The sequence below is a fragment of the Cyprinodon tularosa genome, unplaced genomic scaffold, assembly GCF_016077235.1.
Source record: "Cyprinodon tularosa strain WSP-4 unplaced genomic scaffold, ASM1607723v1 ctg185, whole genome shotgun sequence".
NCBI classification, from domain to species: Eukaryota; Metazoa; Chordata; class Actinopteri; order Cyprinodontiformes; family Cyprinodontidae; genus Cyprinodon; species Cyprinodon tularosa.
This window is the reverse complement of record NW_024038643.1, coordinates 1,482,697-1,505,422: the sequence shown is the minus strand read 5'-3', so window position 1 is coordinate 1,505,422 and position 22,726 is coordinate 1,482,697. Positions and strand designations below refer to the sequence as shown.

Below are 22,726 nucleotides of genomic sequence, written 5' to 3'. Positions count from 1 at the left end.
GTTTCCAAGTTTGAAGACATTTCGCTTCCCATCCAGGAAGCTTTTTCAATTAAAAACATGATCTAGAAGATTAGTAATACTTCAAAACTTCAGAAACTTCTTAAAACTTGTGTAATTTTAAAAGAAGTAACACCCTCTGGTGGAAAAACCCTACACAACAAGTGAGGAATGATCTATTCTGTAATCCAGAGTGAATTAAGATTAAAAAGTGTGGATCAGGTGCATGTTCTTTAAAGCACATACATTAACTACAGGAGAAAAATCCATTTTTGGTTCAGTATATAACAGATTCCATTTGTTTTTTTGTTTTTTTTTCTTCTCTCCTAGCTTCATTTCACCACACCAGGAGGTGAGTATGGACATGGACAGAATGCCCCCTGATTCAGTGTTTGAGTTAAATATATAAACTATTGTTGGAAACAGATGCATCTTTTGGAAAAAGGTAAGTTTAAGTTCAATAGACATATTTGTGTAAAAGGTTTTATCCTTTTTAAATTATCACAGTAATTTGAAATTCAAGTAGGGAGACAGAAAGACTTTCCAATGACCTTTCACAGTGTTTCGAGTCATATTTTCTATATCTTCTGTTTTAATTGGACTTTGGCTGCTTTTTACTGTTTGAGCTGCTGCATTTTTTGCAGTATGGACTTAATTTGGCAAGTTTAAAACTTAATACATTATCTAGAGCACACCAAGCAATTGCAGATATGGTTTTAAAAAAAAGTTGAAGGGGGATATGGAAAAAAACCTCCTAAAAAATCACAAATAGACTTTACATTACAAAATAATCCCATTAGTCAGTTGGTCATCTGCCGTATGTAATGTTAACAACTCATAACTCTTTAGGAATTACTTCGATTGGAATAACAATGCTGATAGTCTTTAGAGTAACTTATTGGATTTCAGGGGGTTGAAGACCTTCACTAACTTTAGGGTGGCATCATAGTTCTTCTGTAGTGTATTTTGTTGAAGCACCGGAGTATTTACAGCTGAGAGGCTTTAGGATGAGCCATGGACCCATGCAGGTTTTGGAAGACAGTAAAAAAATGAGCAAAAATGGTATCACTGTTGTGCAATGTTTCTCAATCGATGCATAAAACTGCAGAGCAAGAGAGCATTTTTAGTGAAATACAATCAGTGCACTAAGGACATTATCAATAATCTTTCATCCTAGCCACTATCAAACTTTATAAACATCATTCTCCTCTAACAAACATATAATGAGTTCACATCCCAGCTGGTAAAATCACAGTTTATTCCCATTTTTGTAAATTGTTTTTCGTTTTATAACATTTTGTGAACCATCCAACATGGTTGCACATTTAATTTCTTATTTTATCATGCACATTTCATTTCTACTTGTTTTTATCTGTACAATATTTCTATTTTTTTGTGGTGCTCTTTTCGATTACCTTAGGCTAATAAATGGTAAGTGATCTTTAGCAAGTGCTAGAACCCCCAAAGCCCTTTACGCAACACCTAGTCATTTAAACACACTTCTACAAAACGAAAAAGGTAAACATGTGAGTAAATGTAGCCATGACTGTCCTGGGGCAGAAGCAAGGCTGCCATGGCTACTGAACACCAACAGCAGACAAGGTGGGTGTCTGGCCAAAGGACATAATTATCTAAGACAGACGGAGAGAGGGCTCAATCTGGCAACCCTTAGGAATTTCCACACTGAAACAGTTAAGGATTATTCTATTCTATTTGTATGGTTGTGGCCTAATGCGATGGATGGATGGATGGATGGATGGATGGATGGATGGATGGATGGATGGATGGATGGATGGATGGATGGATGGATGGATGGATGGATGGATGGATGGATGGATGGATGATCAATCGGTCCCCCATAAAATCTGCCATTATTTATCAAGGTCAACATTAATTATAATTAGATGAAAAAAAATTGCATTTCCTGGGAAAATTAGAAAACTTCAAAATACTTGGAAAAAAATCCTCTCTAAAGAATCGATGAAACAAAAGTAACAGTAGAAAGAAGTGATTGTAAATAAGCAAAAACTACACTTAAAGAATAAAAAAACCCCAAACCACTAGCAATTTCCAGATTTTTGAAGAACGTAAAATTTTACACATTTTAGGAAAATCAAAACCTTCACACTTAAGTTTCTAAGATCGAGCAAACTGCTCATAAATAAATAAAATTCCTCAATAATGCAAAGAATGTTAAAAATAAGCTTGGACTTGAGACAAACATTTATCTTGCACAGTTAAATTACTTAGGTATTTTGTTTCTTCAACAATTACTTTATTTTATAATTTCCCTTGAAGGGCTTACTCTCCTGGTGAATCTATCTACTGGATGTGTTCAAATAAAAAAAATTAAAAAAACACTGTATAAATCCCAAAGGGAATAAATGTTAAATGATACTGTCGGTATTTAACACTTTTCTGGGGAGGATGCTAGAAGAAACAGCTTTAATTTCCTGCTCCTCTCTCTTCTCCTTGCTCCTGCCCTCCATCTTCAGGACTTCCTTCTCCAGTCAGTTGGTAATTGTTAAAATTATTATTAAAAATACTAAAAGTATTATTTCACCTTCTTCTAAAAAACATAATTTTGTATTTATGCAAAACCACAGAAAAACTCTTAAATCATTTTTCTTTTTTATAGTCCAACTCAGATGCTGTTTATATCTTTATATTTTATTTCAAGGGTGGCTTAAGACAAATCCAAGAATTCTAACCTATGCCCTGCATTTTTTTTGTGTGTGTAAGCTCTTGAAGATTTGACTCCAATTGCAATTTGCACCTTAAAAATCTATCTAAAACTCTTAAATGGGCTATGTATTACAATCCTCTCAAGGCTGCATGGTGTTTGGGCATTTTATTCTACCACATTTCTTCCTTCCACTAAACCTTCTACATCCTTGGAAATCTCGGTATGGGGGCACTTAGCTTTAGGGGAGTGGCAGCCTAGTGGTTAGGGCATAGAGCTTGGAATCCTATGGCTCTGAGGTCGAGCCCCACTGCCATTCTGGCTTTCTGAGCAAGACTCTTAAGTGCATGATGGAAGCCCACTGCTTCTTCTTCTTGTGAGGTTTTATGGCGGTTGGCAAACTAGTTAAAAGTGTACCAACTGCCACTAACTGATAAGGAGTTAAGCAAGGAAACAGACTCACCCCCAGAAAAAAATAATATATATATATATTTTTTCCTAATCCAACATAATAAATACTTAATCACATTCACCTTCATAATTTCTAATTTATCTTTAAGTTATGATCACTTTGCCAGTTTCTGATGGTCCTATTGGTTTTCCCATCATGCTTTCAACTATTTCCCAGTTTAAATCTCTAACTTCAAGATACTTTTCTGTTGCTTTCACTATTATTTTGATTTTTTTTTTCGGTTTTCCTTGTCGTCTGAGCACTACAATTGATCACTTCTACCATGAAAAGAACAAAATCTTTCTTTTTTTACAATCAATGTATCTTCTTCAATTTTGGGACACTGTCAGCCCACTGCTGCCCAAGGGGATGAGTTAAATGCAGAGGTAAATTTCTCCCATGTGAAGTCAATAAATTTCAATTAAAAAAGTAATTGAGTAAACCATGCATGTTTACCTTTCATTGAAATAGAATTTCAGATTTTTCGTTCACTATTGATAAGATATAACATTTTTAATTGCTATGGAATCTTTAGCTTTTGAATTGAATTCTAAACATAAAATATTTTTTTTATTAAAATAGATGATAAATGAACTTAATTTAGCTTTAATATATATATATATATATATATATATATATATATATATATATATATATATATATATATATATATATATATATATATATATATATATATATATATATATAAAACATCATATGTGTTTGCAGTGTTGTCAACTCTCACCCATTGGGAGTGAGACTCACCCATCTCAGTGTCTTCACACACTCTCACTCCATATTCCCAATTTCTCACACTAAAACATGACAGACCTTAAGACTCAACTCCATTTCACTTATTTATGTATAAAAATACCATGGTGATCAAATTCCACTCTGCGTTTTTAATAGAACCTTAGTGCTAACACACGAGGACATGCCAGTTTCATATGCAGTTCGTATTCCCACCTATTTACTGTGCCAGATATTGAACAAAGACAGTTCTTACGAGGTATGTCATTTTAATTTTTATCTTATCTCATCTGCACTAAGATATTTCTCTTTGTAAATTATTGAAGATTTTAAGCCATCTAGGTCCACAAAAAGTTAAAAGAACCATTGAATTTTATTTTTCAAAAGATCAGCTAACAAAGAAAAGACCAACCACATCCAGAGAGGACGTGCAGAACAGCTCAGTTATCCAGGATTCATAAAGGGAGAACCACGGGAATGTTCTCATTTTATTATTACTTATCTTATTAATTTATCCTTATTTTGGTCCATTGAATATGTTAACTTAATTTCCATCAGATTTTCCTAATGAAAAATCCAAATAAATGTTGTCTCTTGTCATAGTGATTTTTTTAATAAAATCTACAGCCTCCTAGAAGGTCTGAATTGTTTAGCTGTTTTGTCAATTGTAAAAAAAACTAATAACATAACGAATGAAGCTTTTTAATCTTTAGCCTATTACCAAATATTTCTACAAAGTGTTGTTTGCATGGGATTCGATTGCACTGGTTCCTGTATCAGTGCCAGTAATCCAGTGATAACTTATTAGTCCACCATTGTTTATTTTAGTTAAACTGCAGAGAATAATGAATAAACAAAGTTGTGAAATTGTTAGTTTACAGTATATTTAAGATGCAAGTATTTCAGTAGGGCCTATCCATCTTTACTTCAATTCTCTAAAAATCACCAGAATATAGAAAATAATGTATATTGTAAGAAAAATATTTCACATAACTACAGACCACTTATTGTTACTCAGTAACATTTACTGTGCAATGAAAATCACACATTCTGACTCTTTGTTTCAGTAAAATAGCAGTTTTGTTATCCATTTCTGACACTTTGAAAAAATAATATACTCAAATAAATTTTCATATGCTGATATCAAATTGATTTTTAAAAACGCGGTATCGATCTATATCTATCGATCTATCTCGTGAAATTTCATCGTCCTGTTACAAACTCTCGTGATATTTTGCTAATTCTTGTGAGATTTTGTTAGTAAAATAGATCGATACCGGGTCAATATATCAACATATAAAAATATGGCAAAATTTTGTGAATTTTCGGGGGATTTCGTAGCATAACGATGACATATAGCAATATTTCATTAGTAAAAGAGATTGATATGGTGTTTTTAAATGGCAATATATCAGCATATGAAGATATTGTGATATTTTAATGTATCAATATTTTTTCCCTCGTCTTTAGAAGTTTTTAAGTCTGTAAAAAATATGTTTTTGAGGAAGAAGAAGTAGTATTTTTTATTTTTATTATATATATATATATATATATATATATATATATATATATATATATATATATATATATATATATATATATATATATATATATATATCATACATCACATTATTGATATGTGTGTGAGGCGATTTTTAGATCAGCACTCTTTAGTTTTAGAAATTAATTCTAACTTTCTTATTAAAATAGATAATAAATTAACTTAACTGAGCTTCTATCTATCTATCTATCTATCTATCTATCTATCTATCTATCTATCTATCTATCTATCTATCTATCTATCTATCTATCTATCTATCTATCTATCTATCTATCTATCTATCTATCTATCTATCTATCTATCTATCTATCTATCTATCTATCTATCTATCTATCTATCTATCTATGTGTTTGAGGCTGTTTTTAGATCAGCACTGATTTAATTCCATAGTTTGATGGCAGGCCAGTTGAGCAGGATGCCTTCAGCATGAACGCCTACGGGGTGAGAAGAAAAGTTGCGTTCCCTTCCTCCCCCTTGCGGAGCGTCCTGTCACTGGTGGAAAATGGCTGCTCGGAGCAGCTGCCCAAAGCTCACCGAAAACTGAGGGGAGAAAGTCTGTTTTGAGCTCCAGAATAATAATAAAAAAAAAGCTGCTTTGGGCGCTTTTTTAAAAAACAGTCTACAAAGGAGAAAACTCTGAGGATGTCTCGCTGGGTGCCAACAAAGAAGGAAAAGTATGGAGTTGGTACGTAAGAAAAACTTGCATGCTTTGCGTAGTAGGTCGTAGCTTTCTGTTGTTCTCTCAGATTCACTGAACAAGTTATAGAGGGAAAAAAAACTGGATTACAAAGCGGAAGGCTGGGTGGGAGTGTTTCAGGTAGAAGTTTGCCTAAACTGCAAAAATGCATATCATAAGCGTTCAGGTTGATCGCCTGGAAAGAAGAACTAGGATTGTGTGCGTTTCTTTTGTGAGGAATAATGTGGTTTGGGGATTGTTTAGAGGCGCGCCTAGTTCCAGCGCTGTTTCCTGTGTGTTTGGGGCCTCAGATTGTTACAAACTAACCGTTTAGTTCCCGGTTGCTCGTTTGTTTTTTTGTTACTGTTTACGATTCTGATTATAAACACTTTGTTTCTCTGATTCCCCTGTTTAAATGCTTTGAAACTTGGCCCCAGGAAACATGGCTCTCTCTCCTGTAGGATGTCTGGAGTCATAATCACAGTTTCTGCTGCCAGGGAGCTGCGCGCTCAAAAAGGATATGCCATTTATGACCTGTGTTTATTTTAATGGGAAAAGGTCGTCATTTTATGCTGTTTCTCAGTGCAAGGCAGAGGCGTTGCCAGAACATTTTTATAAGGGGGGCAAGGCAATAACCAATGTACACTGAGGGGTGGCCCAGAGTAGATAGGCACCAAAACCTCCGGGTCAATCTACACCTGGGGTATTCAATTAAAACTTAAAGAGGTCCACTCCGACAATATTTCCCAATACAAAGGTCCACAAGTCCACCTATTTAAGTTTTTTTTTAATATATATATATATATATATATATATATATATATATATATATATATATATATATATATATATATATATATATAAAAAACTTAAATAGGTGGACTTGTGGAAAAAAGGATATGCCATTTATGACCTGTGTCCACAAGTCCACCTATTTAAGTTTTTTATATATATATATATATATATATAAGGGATGGGACGATTTATGAAAACTGTCCGAACCGTTCAGTTCGACTGTCTCGGTTCGATTCGCGTGAGTTTCGTTCGGTTCATGCGCTGCTCCTTTTTCTCATAGGCGAAGCGTTTACACTCCCGAGCAGAAGGTGGCGGTACTGCGACCAAAGCCAACCACCAGTAGTAAATAAGAAGAAGAAGAAGCAAAGCAGCTTAGCCGGGCATAGCAGGGAAAAAAATCAGTTGTTATGGAGAATCATGTGGGTATGGCGAGTGGGAAAGAACAGGAGTTGGAAGACGTGCCAACAGCACTTTATAGGTCTGCTGTATGGGACCGCTTTGCATTTAGAGTATGAGTCCCTTGGAGATGGTAGAGAGCATGCGCGAGATGATTAAATTCAAAGCAGCAAAACGTACGGAAATGATCCAGGGTTTCCGCGGATCATTTAAAATAATTACAATCCATTATTTTTTGGTTGTTTTTCATTAATTTCACGTGGGTGTGAACCGTTCCACCCCTAATATATATATATATATATATATAGATATATATATAGATATATATATATCTATATATATACACATATTTGTGTCTGTATATATGTACACATGTAGTTGTATCAATATCTGCATGCCTTGATTCAAATGAAATGAAATCAGTCTTTTTCAAGTACTTTTTGACAATATTTATTGTCATGAATCAAGGAGCTGAACGTCCATGTCTTATTTACTGAGTAAAAGTAAGATGTCATATTCGAAGGAAAACTAAGCATAACATTAAAATTGTGCATGCTCTCAAGTGTCTGACTTAAAAAAAAAAAAGAGAAAAAAAACATTTGGAGGCAAGCTGGATTTCCATTGTTCCCATCTGAACTCTCTCAAACTATTGAACCATTTCAATGTAACACATTTAATAACTGAAGATTTTGAACAATCAGTTTTTTTTCTTTAGCTTTCAGAGCCATTCTCATGCATGTGTGGTGGTGCTCATGTGTATGAATGAAACTTGAACGATTGTTTGTCTAAGTCTCTTTCAGAACTTTCACTGCTTCGGAAATTTAAATAATCCATTTCTTGCTTCCCAGTTTTCAGTTTAAGTTTCCAAAACATGAATATGTTTTTATGTAAAACGCTCCATATTTGCTTTGCCTGGATGTTTTTTCTCGAGTCTCTTTCAGCTTCTTAAATGCTTCTATCTAGGGGTGTAAATAATAATTGTTTTGTATGGATGCATCGATCCAACAGCTGACGATCCTATGCATCGACACGTCTGCAAGAGTATCGATTCATGTTTATTTTTATCCATTTGCTCCTGGACGTAATTCTGACTCCCGTGCTGTGATGGCGCTAAACCTATTTTGCCCTCCTGCCTTGCTTCCTTTAGCCACTACCCTCTCTCCGCTTGCACACACACACTCACGTAAACACAGAGGCATTCTTATTTTTCAGTGAATGAGGTTTTCTTAGGCCTAGGTGGAGTACAACTTTGCTACTTCTGTTATTTGCTGTTGTTTGTCAAATAAAATACATAATGATATTACAGCTACAGTCTAGCCTGTAAGGTAAAAAAAAATGTACCAATTAATTAAATTGAATCCTATGGTGGTGTATTATCGAAAATAATCAAATCGTTGGTTCAGGGAATTCATACTGAATCGATTCGCCATGGTGGGTGTGATTTACACCCCTACTTCTATCCATGATGGCGTTGTTTTTAGCTCTATTTTCCCGTTAGCGCTGCATTCCTTTTCCTTTTCCCTAGCTAAAGAAAAGCAACTTGCAGCTTCATTCTTCTACCCTGATGTTACTCTGTAAGGATGGTGCCGTGCTTTTTCTCTTGCGGCCATGACTGTGATGTGAATGACTAAAGGTTGCCCACTAACTCTTCTCTTCTTAAGCTGGGCCTCCCTGCAGCTCCTCCAGTGTCACCATGGACTGGACCTCTTAGGTGCTTCTATGTTAAATGCTTTCCATTTTTAGTTGTCCTGTACACTTTCCATTTTCTGAGATGTTGAAAGCTTGTCAAACCAAGTAAGGGGGGCTGATTTTAAATGTAGGCCATACTTTTCAGAGGTGTACTAAAATATGAGAGCCATTTAACCCTTTTTCACTTCAAAGTTATGCCTTGCGCTGTGTTGGTCTGTCACATAAAATGGCAACAGTCTACATTAGAACGTGTTGTTTTAATGTTAAATAATATAGAAAGTAAGAAGTTTTTAGCCCTATCAATACTTTTGCAAGTTGTTATCCTATTTGAGCATTACAGGGTTGATTCTTTATCAGTCTGGTTTCCTGGTATCAGAGGTCTACAGCAGCACGGAAGTTATTTTCTCTGGGAATCAGGAAAAAACTGTCAAAACATTCTTAGTTTATTAAGTCATTACAGTACACAGCAGATGTAAACAACCCAGATAAATAAACATCATGCCTCAGATTTTTGGATTTATCTAATTATGTCAAAAAAAAAGAAATCTGTGCGTTAACTTCTGCAGATTACCAACAACTAGTTCCTGCTGATCATTATGTTCAGCAACTTTTTGTCCACTGCTTTACAATTTTTAAAGACTCTTGTTGGTTTAAAGAGTAAAATAAACTGTGTTCCACCCTCTAAAGTTTGTTTTTCTGAGTTGCATTTTCACCACTGACTGCATTTAGCCTCCTTTTTTTCCTAGCCTTGTTAATCAGAGAAAGAACATGCGCCCTTTATTGTGCATCTGCATGGTGCTGGTGATCATTGCTCTATGTAGAAAGGTGATGGTCACTCATTTTTCCAGGACATGATAGGCTGCTGCTTAGCGAGCAGAATTTACGCGAATTTCTCATACATGCATGGATCTAATGAAGCACTGCTCTGGGTATGAATTAGATAAAAGAATAGCACTGTAACACAAATGTTTAGAAATTGTCCCCCATTTGCTAAAATGCAGGTGTCTTTGCTAAATGTTTATTAGTGTATCGACCCTTTGACCTAAATCTGGGCTCCCTTTCTCAGGACTCTGTCCAGTGCATTCCAACACCAATGCAGGCCACAATGAAATTTGTCAAAATAACACAGAATTTAGGCCAATATGTTGACTTTTAATGAGCGCAACCATTACAGAAGCTTTGTTACTATTTTACCTCCCTATTTGCACATATATATGTGTGTAATGTATTTTAAACACATCTTACACTGTAAAATTTTGCGAAAAGATTTATTTAGATTGTTATTATGTTTTATTTCTTTACACTTTGTCGTTAGTGTTACTTTCATGAATAATGTTAATGTTCATGTATCCTTTGCACCTTGTGCTTTTTTTACTTCTTGGCAATCTTGTAAAGCTGATTCCAAATCTCAATTGATTTTTGAACTTGTTAAATAAGGGTTAAATACAAAATAAAAAGAATATAAATGAAGCCGAACTGACCGATTGTTTTACCTACCCAGTAAAATGCAGCATTACTGCACCAGTGTGTTCCAACCTTAACTTGGCTAAAGGAGGATATGGACATTGCCTCCAACATAAGGAAAAGATCAAAAGAAAAAAAGAGTAGGCTTAATTACCAAAGAGACAAAAAAAAAAAAGACTATATACATGTGCAACCTGTGTCGCTGTCTGAGGCTTTATTTATTTATTTTTTTTGGTAGAACTTTTACAGCATGCATAGTGAATATTTGCAAAGTGTAGCACCATCTAAATGTGGAGTTCCACAGGGCTCCACTTAGGGCCACATTGTTCTTTTGTCATTGCTATTATTTCCTTTAGAAAGTGTTTTATTCCATTTATCAGCTTTGTTGGTGATAGTTACAGCAAAACGTCTCAATGCAACTTTTTGTTTAGTTAGTTGTAAACAATGTTGTCATTGATAATGGAATTTTGACTCCAACCACTCTATTTCTAGGACGGAAAAAGCATATATGACTCAAATAAACAAAATTATTCAAAATAATGCCCCCCCCCCCCCCGTATTTTATGAATCTATGTCAACAAAGATTGTTTTTAGCTCAATAGCTTATTATGTTAACGTAAGCTTGAGGTGTCTGAATTTGTATTCCTTTACAGCCCAGCACTGATGCAGGAGTGTTTATGATGGAAAAGCCTCATAAACCATTTTGATAAAAGGAAAGATGGGCAGAAATGTTTACATCTATTATCTGTAATGAATTTCTACGGCCTTGTGAAAGTGGGTGCGACATACGAGACTGAGATAATCTGTCAAAAATTCCCTACATGGTATTAGACTTTTAAACGATAAAGCGAAGGGAATAAAATTAGATTCTTCTGGAAATCCCACTGAACACCAAGATCCAATTCCTTCAAATCTTTATCCATTTTCACGCATTTGAGGATAAGATTTGGTTTCCCAGCAGTCAATGGGTGTTTTGTAATGCTTCTACTAAACATGCCACTGCACACTGAGCTCTTGTAGTCTCCATTAGTGAGGGTTCGCAGCTGAAAGACACCTGCTGATGCTGATTGATGGATGATTTCAGGAGGTGAAACTAAACCTTTGACTGCACCTTTTAAACAAGCTCCATCAGGTTTGTGCTGCTTTGCACCTGTGTGGGTCTTTAAAAGATGAAGACCTCATGCTAATGATTTCTCTGTTCTCATATAGATTGAAAAGTTTCTCTCAAAAATTGTGGTAGACGATTCTCTCAGGGTTTCCAGGAATGCAGTGGTGGGATGACTCATTAGATAAAAGAGAAGCTGCTGCCACATCATGGCTGGAGAGGATCGGTGGGGTGCACGGCTGATGCACTTTTAATACTTTATGTGTTGACCGAGGATTCGCTAATGAGCACTCTCTGAGGCCTCTGTGGCTGTCAGGGCTCACTCTGCATCTATTTCTGTCTCAGCAAAACTTTTTGTCTTGCCATTTAAACTGCTCTCATAATAGGCCAAATAGCTTTGTTGGTGGAGGTGGAAAAAAATGTTCTCTTTTAGCCATTTTGCAGAGGCCCTGGAAATAATTGCTGCTGTCTACAAAATGTATAGCAGTGATTACCAATGGGTATGGTTGTAGAAGAGCCAGGGGAAACTATAAAATTGATTTGCTTGATTTGCTGTTTTTTTTTATAGTCTAATATGTTTCTGTTTTGGTTCACTTCTACATTATTAGAAGTGCAAAATGAAAAGAACAATTCTAGTGAGATCTTTCTTAAAAAATGGTGAAGGATATAAAAATAATCTCTTTTTATTTGAGTCGGGGTTAGAGCTGCTGTTTATTTTATCGATTATTCAATTATCGATATAGTAAAAGTTTTTTTTTTTTTTTACAAAATTAAAGCATGTGAAACTAAAAGACTAAAAACTAAAAACTTAAATGCAAAATGTTTATATATATATATATATATATATATTTTTTTTTTTTTACAGTTTTGGTATAATTGCTGCTCTAAGTGGGTCACTATGTTAAAGGCACATTTTACAGTCTCTATACTCCAGTTAATGATTAGTCGATTACTGAATAAGTTGACGATTGTTTCAATAACCAATTAGTCTGATTAATTCTTTCAGCCCTAATTGGTGTACAGATATCTTTTTTGCATAATTTGGAGGATTTTACCTTATTTGAGGATTTAATGTGCTGCAGGGAAATGGCTCTTTTTGTGTATGTTAAAAAAGAGATTAAGAAATTTTTGGTTTTTATTTATCCTTAAAGTAGAAATAAAATATGTTTTTATTCAAGGTTTTCACAACAGAAAAACAAAATTGGTTTTCACATCTCAGAGAGATTTGAAAAAAAAAACGTATTGCTTCCTTATAATTATTAATAGACTGATTTTTAATTATTTATTTTTTGTTAGAGTTCAGAATTAGGCTTGAGCTTGTTGTTTTGGTGATTAACATCTTCAGCTGCATGTTTTTAGATCTGTTAGATCTGCAGTGAAAGTAAGAGGGAGAAGAAAGGGAACCTGGAGATGAAATTGAGACAAAATACAAGTGTGAAGATTAAGAGAGAGAGACAGGTGGAACAATGGAGCTTTATGAACGAGACTTATTGAAAGTTGGCGAGTTTAAGTTCCCGGGGCAACCATCCAAAGCAATGGGCAGTATATAGGAGAGCAGCAGACAAGAATGCAGGACGGAAGACGAGTGTCAGGGGTGATTTGTGACTGAGGGATGGCTGCGGGGGGAGATTTTTTATGATTTATGGTCTTTATGATGAAAGGAGGTGGAGTTGAAAGAATATGTTAAGAATTTCATAGGATGTGACTAGAATGGACAGGGTGAGAAATGAGTATGTTACACGGAGAGCTAAGGTTTAGCAGTTCTAAGAGAAAGTTAGGCTGGAAAGGTTGAGATGGCTGGACATGCCTGGGGCTGGGGGAGTAGAAATATCTGACAAATGATGATGAATGAAAAAAAAAAAAAAGAAGAAAAAGAATCAAAACACTACAGACAGAGCTTAGATAGGCGACAAATGCAACAAGTGAGTTTATTTTCCTGCTAACAACATAAATACCTGGAACATGAAATATTATAGACTACCCAAGCAGTCAACTTACAACTATTGCATATTGATATTGGAGTGATTTGATATGGTGTGCAGATATGTCTTTAAAAAGGCACCTGTTCCTGTAATCTGTTTTAATGTTTATATCAAAGATGTTTTCATGGTGTTTATTAGGTTTGTTTTGTTTTAGTCTTTCTTTATCAAAAGGAAAATAGCAAAAAATATTTTCCATTTGCGTACATTTAAAACATGAAAAATTTTCTTATAAATCATGCATTAAAATGCCTTATACTGGTAGCTACATGTCCCAAGTATTTTGTTTTTATTAATTTACTCCATATATGTTGAAATCCTAGCCTGACGTAGTCCTACTCAATTCTAGTCAGAATATGAGTCTGATACTGCTCCATAGAGCTGTGATTATGGGGCGTGTTTTGAACGAACCAGGGAAAAAAAATGCCTCCGCACTCAATTGGATAGACCTGCAATCAATAAGAGCAACGGAGTGCGTGACGTATGTTAAGCGACGCATAGTTGTTAACAAAAATCAAAGCGTACAGTTGCACGCCTATGATAAGAAGATGAGCCTTGATCGCATTTCTCTGTTCCTCTTTTAAAATTAATTTGCTGTCGACATCTTCTAGAACAGACCTAATAGCAGAATCTACACACCCCAACTCTCCAGCGGCAGCCATTGTTGTTGTCACCCAAGCGCGCTTTGGTGACGTGGTTGATTACGTTACTGTTGATCATCTGTCCATCATCGTATAAAGCCCGCCCTGACAATTTGATTGGCCCGCCAGATATTGTGCTAGCATACTCGCGCTACTGTTGAGCAATGCCAGACCGAACTTTCAGACCTCAAACATTGTGGGCGGGACTAAGTTCGGAATGGCACCCAGGCTATTGAAATCCCGCTTTTGTGTCTAAACCTGTATTTTTGATGCCCTGCTCAGGTTTAAAAGGGGTTACTGCATCTGATTTTTGCTAATGGCTTAGCCAGTAATGTGATGTACTAAGTTAGGAGAGCTTATTTTTATGCATATAACTACCGATCCCTGATGGAGAGAAAAAATATACCATAGGAGTATAGGATATTATGGCCAAGACGACAATCGACAGGTAGCGCCTGTCCTACATACACTATATTGCCAAAAGTATTTGCTCACCCATCCAAATTATTGGAATCAGGTGTTCCAATCACTTCCATGGCCACAGGTGTATAAATTCAAGCACCTAGGCATGCAGACTGTTTTTACAAACATTTGTGAAAGAATGGGTCGCTCTCAGGAGCTCAGTGAATTCCAGCGTGAAACTGTGATAGGATGCCACCTGTGCAACAAATCCAGTCGTGAAATTTCCTCGCTCCTAAATATTCCACAGTCAACTGTCAGCTGTATTATAAGAAAATGGAAGTGTTTGGGAACGACAGCAACTCAGCCACGAAGTGGTAGGCCACGTAAACTGACGGAGCGGGGTCAGCGGATGCTGACGCGCATAGTGCGAAGAGGTCGCCAACTTTCTGCAGAGTCAATCACTACAGACCTCCAAACTTCATGTAGCTCAAGAACAGTGCGCAGAGAGCTTCATGGAATGGGTTTCCATGGGCGAGCAGCTGCATCCAAGCCATACATCACCAAGTGCAATGCAAAGCGTCGGATGCGGTGGTGTAAAGCACGCCGCCACTGGACTCTAGAGCAGTGGAGACGCGTTCTCTGGAGTGACGAATCGCGCTTCTCCATCTGGCAATCTGATGGACGGGTCTGGGTTTGGCGGTTGCCAGGAGAACGGTACTTGTCTGACTGCATTGTGCCAAGTGTAAAGTTTGGTGGAGGGGGGATTATGGTGTGGGGTTGTTTTTCAGGAGCTGGGCTTGGCCCCTTAGTTCCAGTGAAAGGAACTCTGAATGCTTCAGCATACCAAGACATTTTGGACAATTCCATGCTCCCAACTTTGTGGGAACAGTTTGGAGCTGGCCCCTTCCTCTTCCAACATGACTGTGCACCAGTGCACAAAGCAAGGTCCATAAAGACATGGATGACAGAGTCTGGTGTGGATGAACTTGACTGGCCTGCACAGAGTCCTGACCTCAACCCGATAGAACACCTTTGGGATGAATTAGAGCGGAGACTGAGAGCCAGGCCTTCTCGTCCAACATCAGTGTGCGACCTCACAAATGCGCTTCTGGAAGAATGGTCAAAAATTCCCATAAACACACTCCTAAACCTGGACAGCCTTCCCAGAAGAGTTGAAGCTGTTCTAGCTGCAAAGGGTGGACCGACGTCATATTGAACCCTATGGATTAGGAACGGGATGTCACTTAAGCTCATATGTGAGTCAAGGCAGGTGAGCAAATACTTTTGGCAATATAGTGTATCTATCTGTCATCACAGTCATTATACAGTATGATAGCCGCCATGCTCCTAGCCTGGCTTAGCAGAAGGGCAGCCATGGGTTGTACATTTGTTTGGTTTGGATATTTATTGATGGTCTCAAGGAAATCCATTGTTAATGTTGTGCCAGTTTATAGTTAAAAAAGAACGAGCTCGAAGTTCAGTTCACATATATGAAAATGAACTAACTCGCGTTCATAGTTCACTTTTTCAAAAAATGAGCTAAGTTTCCAAACCTATAAATAACTAGTAGAACGCATTAGAATCTCACATTTTACCCTTTAAATGTGTGATCATAATATACAGAAAACACTGAAAAATACTGTATGCTGTAAAGCCTTTATATAGCCAAATTACACAGAAGTTCAGAAACATACAGGAACATTCAGGTTCTGCTGAAAAGATCTGGAACAAAAATTATTTCTTCCGCTCCTCATTGAATGGCAGATAATTCCCAAGATAGCTTGGATGCTTTAACTCGATGTTTAGTTTAGTTTATTTAGGATCCCCATTAGCTGTAGCAAGCTACAGCTATTCTTCCTGGGGTCCAACAACAAAACATGAAATAAAAAAAATACAAATGAAATAAAATTATGTGGACATTAAAACAACATCTCCCATAATCTATACATATACATGTATACATACACACATATACAGATACATATATACATATACATATATACCCATATACATAAACAGAAACAATCCAAACTAATCAAAACAAACTACAAAGCACAGCAAGTGAAGAAGACAGTCCTAATCATGTTTTACCTCTATATTTAATAAATGTTCTTTCAATGATTTTTTAAATTTCCTTAAATCAGTTATCAGTTTAATGTAATTCGGCAGTAAATTCCATGCTTTCATACCTCTATACATAACAGTTCTTTTTAAGGCATTTGACTTTACTTTAGGCAAACTAAAGTTTCCTTCAGTCGCATGCCTAGTCCTGTATTCGTGATTCTCTGAACTAAAAGTAAGGTTTGTAAATAACATATAAGGTGTTTTTAATACAGATATGTTTCTAATCATAACAGTCAATGAGTATGAAAGTCTGTCTTTAACCAACAACCAGTTTAATTTTTTATGCATTGTTATGATATTTGTCCTTAAATCACACTTCAATATTATTATGTGTCGCTTTAAATTTGAAGTGGACTTGGCTGACATATGGGCTTGTTTAATTACTGGTGAGGACAGTTTGCACAAAAACTTGAGTTCTTTTTTAAGTCTTCCTTTGTTAGTTCATTAAACTCTACCAAGAGCTCTGCAAAACTGACATCAGAAATACCAGTAGATGAGTGAATTGAGCAGAGTAGTACTAGCAGTAGACATGCTGGTCTGCCATGCTGATCGCTGTAATAAGTGCTGTAAAACCTGACGTTAACCAATGAAAAGTGTTATTAATTGACGCAAAAGTGAGCTGTGTGTGATGCTCATTGCTCCCAGAGTAAACGTCGCTCTCGTTCACGTTCAGAACTTCAAAGCTGGTCTGTACAATTCACCGTTCACTAAAAATGTGAACATATTTAGTGAAAGTCATTCATTGAATGCAGTCATGCACGACACTGTCCATAGTATGAGGTTGGAGGGATCAGCAACACAGAATCTCTGAGCCAGCTGCTCAAACCAATACAGCTGATCCTCATTATTAAAGTTGTACTTTAGTATTGAGCATGTTGTTATAATTTACCAACAATAATTTAGTTACAAATATTTTCTGTATTGGGGAGAAACAATTACAGTATATTTTATATCCGTAGTTTGAAACAGTGAATTTTTTTTTTTTTTTTTACAGTCTTAAAACTGTTTTTTTTTTCAAAGTCTCATAGTTTAGCATTGAGGAGGTTTGAGTTTAGCCTTATTTGTAGGCTGCTTTTGGTTTCGGCTTCAACTACTAGTTTACTATATGTTTTAATTCGTCCAAAAAAGGAAAAGACGGCTGTCAAAGTGACATTTCTCTTTTGACCTTGAGCTAATTTCGTGCCACAGATTTTATATCTAGACAAATGTAAACAGCTAAGCATAAATTAGGAAGATTAGGGTTTTTGAAGTGTAGTTATTCCCGTGGCATCCCTAAAATCTTAAAATGACTCAACAACGTCCCCCGGGCAGATTTGTTTAGCCTTGACGGGCCTCGGTGACGAATTTACCAGAAATACTTTTTGATGCTAATTTCTAATGTTGAGTCATAAATTCTGTTTCATCAGGATGTTGCTCTTCCTTAAGAGAGACTTCAAAGAGTTGTAGTCTAGAAGGGAACCCAGGGAACGCTCAAAGAGGATTTCACTGAATCAACACATCAAGGTTGAGACTGTAGCACAGATTGCCTGTGAGAAATGTCTTCCTCTCACTTTCTTCTCTCTGAAATCAAGTAGAACTGGAGCTCAAAAGAGGGCATGTGGAAATGCAGTTTGTGTTTACGACGGTTTATCCTAGAGGAGGAAATGCTTCCTGAGGATCAGATGGCAGCTTATCTCAAGGACAGTTTGTCACACAAGAAAACACTCTAAATTCCAGCACCATTGTTTCTATGATTCCCATTTTCAAACGGAATTGAAGACTGATGGCCAGGAAGCTGACCAGCTGATGGATAATTTATTAGAACAAGTTGATGCTGGGTTACATGTTGGGAGCATGAAATAGAAAATGTAGATGCAGTCGGTCAGTCTTTTAACTTCAGTTAAAAGCAATACCGTATTTTCACGACTATAAGGCGCACTTAAACGTCTTTTTTTTCCCTCAAAATGTGCGGTGCGCCCTATGGTGCGGTGCGCCTTATGTGTGTTGTAACTGCGACTTTTGAGACCACCTCATTGAGGAGATGATGAAAGAGTGGCTGAATGTAAGGAGACCAGGTGTTTTTTTTCCACCCCTCACCATCGCTGTTAATATGTAAATCCATGCGTGCCCATCTCACAGCTGATGTGAAAAACATGGGGAAACAAATTAACGCTGCTCGACATCGGTGTGAACCGGACCCAGCAGGTGCAGCAGAAGCAGCGAGTTTACATGCAAAGTCAATGGTTGACGCGCATATAGGTGCAGCAAAAGGTCCCGCAGCGCATTTTGGTGCAGCACGTTGGGAGCGTTTAAGCATCTGAAGCGCCGCGCTTCTGCTGCTCGAGATGGAAAAATTGAAGTTTTGCTGCTGGACGCGCCGCATCAACCAATCAGAGAAGCTGATCTGGGAGCTGCCAGCGAGACAGACAGCGCTCTGAGGACATATGATATTAACGCAAATGGAAAAGGCTGGATGGTTGCGTGGCTGAGGCAGGTGTATGTGAGAAGACTAGGTGGTTTTTTCCACGCATCACCATCGCTGCGTGCCCATCTCACAGCCGATGTGAAAAAAAGGTGAATCAAATGAACGCTGTGCTCGCCGTTATCCCGGGGGTCTGACAAAGGAGCTTCAACCGCTCGACATCGGTGTGAAGCAGCCGTTCGAAGTAAGGCTGCGAGCGGCGTGGGAGCGATGGATGACCGACGGAGACCACAGTTTCAGGATAAGAAGGCAGCGCCAGGCAGATTACGCCACAGTTTGCGGATGGATTGTAGATGCTTGGACTAAAGTGTCTGCTGGCTCTGTTGTTCAAGCTTTCGCAAAAGCCGGCATTATTTCTGAGGAGACGAGCTGCACGGAAAGTGACTGACAGCAAAGAAGGGGAAACTGGCATGTCTGATTTAGCGCAGCTGTTTTATTCAGAAACAGAGGATGATGACTTTGATGGGTTTGATTAATACTTTGTAATAAATACATGAATAAAGCACAATCATACTCAGTTTTGCTCCCGCTGTATTTTTCTCCCTGAAAACTTAATTCAACAGCATCCCCGGCGCGTCTCCTCCTCTTCATCGCGGTGGCTGGCAGGTGTTTTTTCATCTAAATAATCTAAATCTTGCAGCTATATTTGCTGTGATCAGTGGGAATAAAGTAGTTTTAATATGTTTTTAAGTGAGAAAGTCCACCTGAAAACTTAATAATTGCAGTCAGTTCATCCAGATTATCTATTTCTGTCGGAGGCGCTCAGACCCCCACATACCAGCGGTGCGCTGACAGCAGAAATCTCTTCATCAGCAGCCTGTAGGCTGGGCAGCCTGGGGTTCACCGCGGCTGCTGGCAGGTGTTTTTCATCTAAATAATTTTAGCTGCAGGCACCAGGATACCGGCAATAAAAGCGAACATATTCCGTCAGCAGGTTTCAGGATTTTAAGTTAATTTAGGAGTGACCACAGCGCTGTGTCATCTGCGATGTCTCTGTCTCACGGCCAGCTGCCAGGTTTGATTAATACTTTGTAATAAATACATGAATAAAGCACAGTCATACTCAGTTTTGCCCCCGCTGTATTTTTAAATACGCAGTAGAGGTATTTAAAGGTAGTAGAGGACTTGTACCTGTATATAAAAAACGCGCCCTATAGTCCGGTGCGCCTTATGTGTGTGTTAAATACAGAAATGGGACACATAACTGAGAGTGCGCCTTTTAGTCCGGTGCGCCTTATGGTCGTGAAAATACGGTAATTAAAGGCTTTACGCTGCTCTAAACAAACAGAAAAAATCATCTCCCACCGTCCGAGTACAGAAAATGAGCTAATTTGACTGCAGTTGAAACACAGTCTCAGCTACTTACTTAAATTCCTTCCATATGTTTTTTTTTATTAATTATGCAGCTATTCTTCTTCACAAACCTGAGGTGTTTACCATTAAAAAGGTTTTTCCTCTTTTTATTTGAATGCTTTCTGCAATTTACTTGTCTCAGCTTGAAATTGCCAATAAATCAAACAAGCCCCTTCCCCACCTGTTGCTGACTTTACTTGTTAGGCTTCCTGTCGGTGTATTTCAGTGTAATGTGCTATTGCCCCCCCCAAAAAAGAAAGAAAATCAGGACAATACACTCATTTTTATGAGCATATTGTCCCTTTAACTGAACCCAGCTCATTTCAGCACAGATGTTGGTTATACTGAATTTTTAGAATCACAATGGAACAATATCCTGAGTTTTAATGAGCGTCACGGCTGTGGAAACTGTTAATTGTAGACATGAGGGAAGTACTGTGAAAACGTTAAGACTGCCAATGCCTCACCAGGGCAGATGAACGCACCACAGCCCTGACAGCAGAGAGTAAGCTCCTCAGCTGGAAACATTTTGGTTTCACCTGGTTTAATTTAGTAAAAATATCTTCTTTAAGGAACCTTTGGTTTTTTGATTGATAATAAAAAAAATTATTAACAGATTAATCAGTTTGCAACATAATATTTGCAGCCCTACGTTCAAAAAGGATTACAACTAAATACATAAATTGGAACCTTTTAAAAATGAGTTTAATGAAAGCTTCTGAATTTATGAGCCCCAGTATAGCCTGCATATCAGTGTGAAATGTAATGAGATACATTATAATAATATTATTTTCCTTCTAAAATTAAAGAGCTAAAACTTACGCAGAGTTAAAACTCATTGGCTCTCCTCCCTCTGTATTAGAAATTAAGCCAAGTACATAGTGTCATACTTTTCCATTTTTTAGATATCAAGATTTATACTTTATTGCAATAAATGTTATATACTAAAATCCAGTACTTTAACATTGGGTAATTATACCATAAAAATAAATGGGGATGAAAGCAATTCTTGCTGCAGTGTATTCAAATCACATCCAGCTTCAACGGAGGGATGTTTAAGGAACCCATTTCTTCTCTAAGTTAACTCAGATGGCAGATCATGGTGGTACTCAGCTTTTTCTGAGTTATCTAAAAGAACTGACTACAAGGTAAGACATGCAGCGAACAACAACAGGAGGCCTTCTCTCTTTTCTTTCTAAAGGGATCATGGAGTTTGGGTGATATTTCTAAAGTGCAAAGACTGTGTGTTCCTTTTGCTCTAGTATCCTACAGCTGTGTTACTTGATAAGGGAGAAGTGTGCAAGTGTTTCCTACCTTAGCAGTGAACCAGAACACCATTAATAATAATTTTATGCATTTGTGCATCAAAGGGTTAAACCGTTTGTTTTATGTATCCATGCTGAAAGCCCGATCCATCCTCCACCTGTGACCTCAGCTTGTTCAGGGTTATTTTTGTTGCTGGAGGCAATGAGCAGATTTGTAAAAAATAAAATAATCCTCTTTTTGTGAGTCACCCCGACATAAATGACTATAAACGTTGCTTACTTGGAACAATATATTCGATTCTCATGGCAACCTGTGTGAACATAGTGTTACGGTTCTTACAAAACAATGTAAAGTTAAAATGTAGACAAAGACATTCTGGTTTTATTTATAACTATTTTCTTTCATCCACTGATAAAATTTGATTGACAAAAACAGCATATTTTTGCATATTTTGTCCTTCAGTCTGAACATTGCCTCCAGAAACCATATGACTGTCTTGAACTTATGCTTTATATTAGATTATGTCTTATCTATGACCATTCAATGGTTTCACAACAATTACATCCAGCGTTGTTTATGATGTGAAGTAATCTGATATAAGCATTTGCTCTGCATTGTGCAGCAGATGTCGTTCCTCATGACTGAATCCTGATAAACAGAGGATTTTCTATTTAATCTTGTTAATCTGATGGCCAGTTCTAGGTAGCTCCTTCTGAATCAACAGTTGTGTTATGAGAGCAGATATGTTGTTTTTTTTCCAGTTTAGAACAGATACAAGCCTCTGTTTTTGACAGATGTCCTTCACCATTACTGTTCTCAGGGGTGTAAGAATTAGAACAATTGCTGCTTGCCTTGTTGTTGCTTAAGGGCAGTCTTTTATTTGCAGTCGGTACTGTCCTATTTGAAAGGTTGCTAAAATAATTATCTTTGTGT

At 37.1% G+C, this 22,726-nt stretch overlaps 1 protein-coding gene across 2 annotated transcripts in view; it reads left to right on the top strand.

Annotated features, from left to right (window-relative positions):
• Positions 1 to 5,908: 5,908 nt before the first annotated feature.
• The window catches only part of dock1 (dedicator of cytokinesis 1), a 305,990-nt gene continuing 289,172 nt past the window's right edge, over positions 5,909 to 22,726 (top strand). For both annotated transcript variants that reach the window (XM_038282563.1, XM_038282562.1), the window contains exon 1: positions 5,909 to 6,127. In XM_038282563.1, the coding sequence (XP_038138491.1) occupies positions 6,085 to 6,127 (43 nt within the window). In that variant the 5' untranslated portion in view covers positions 5,909 to 6,084. The remainder of the gene's footprint in view (positions 6,128 to 22,726) is intronic.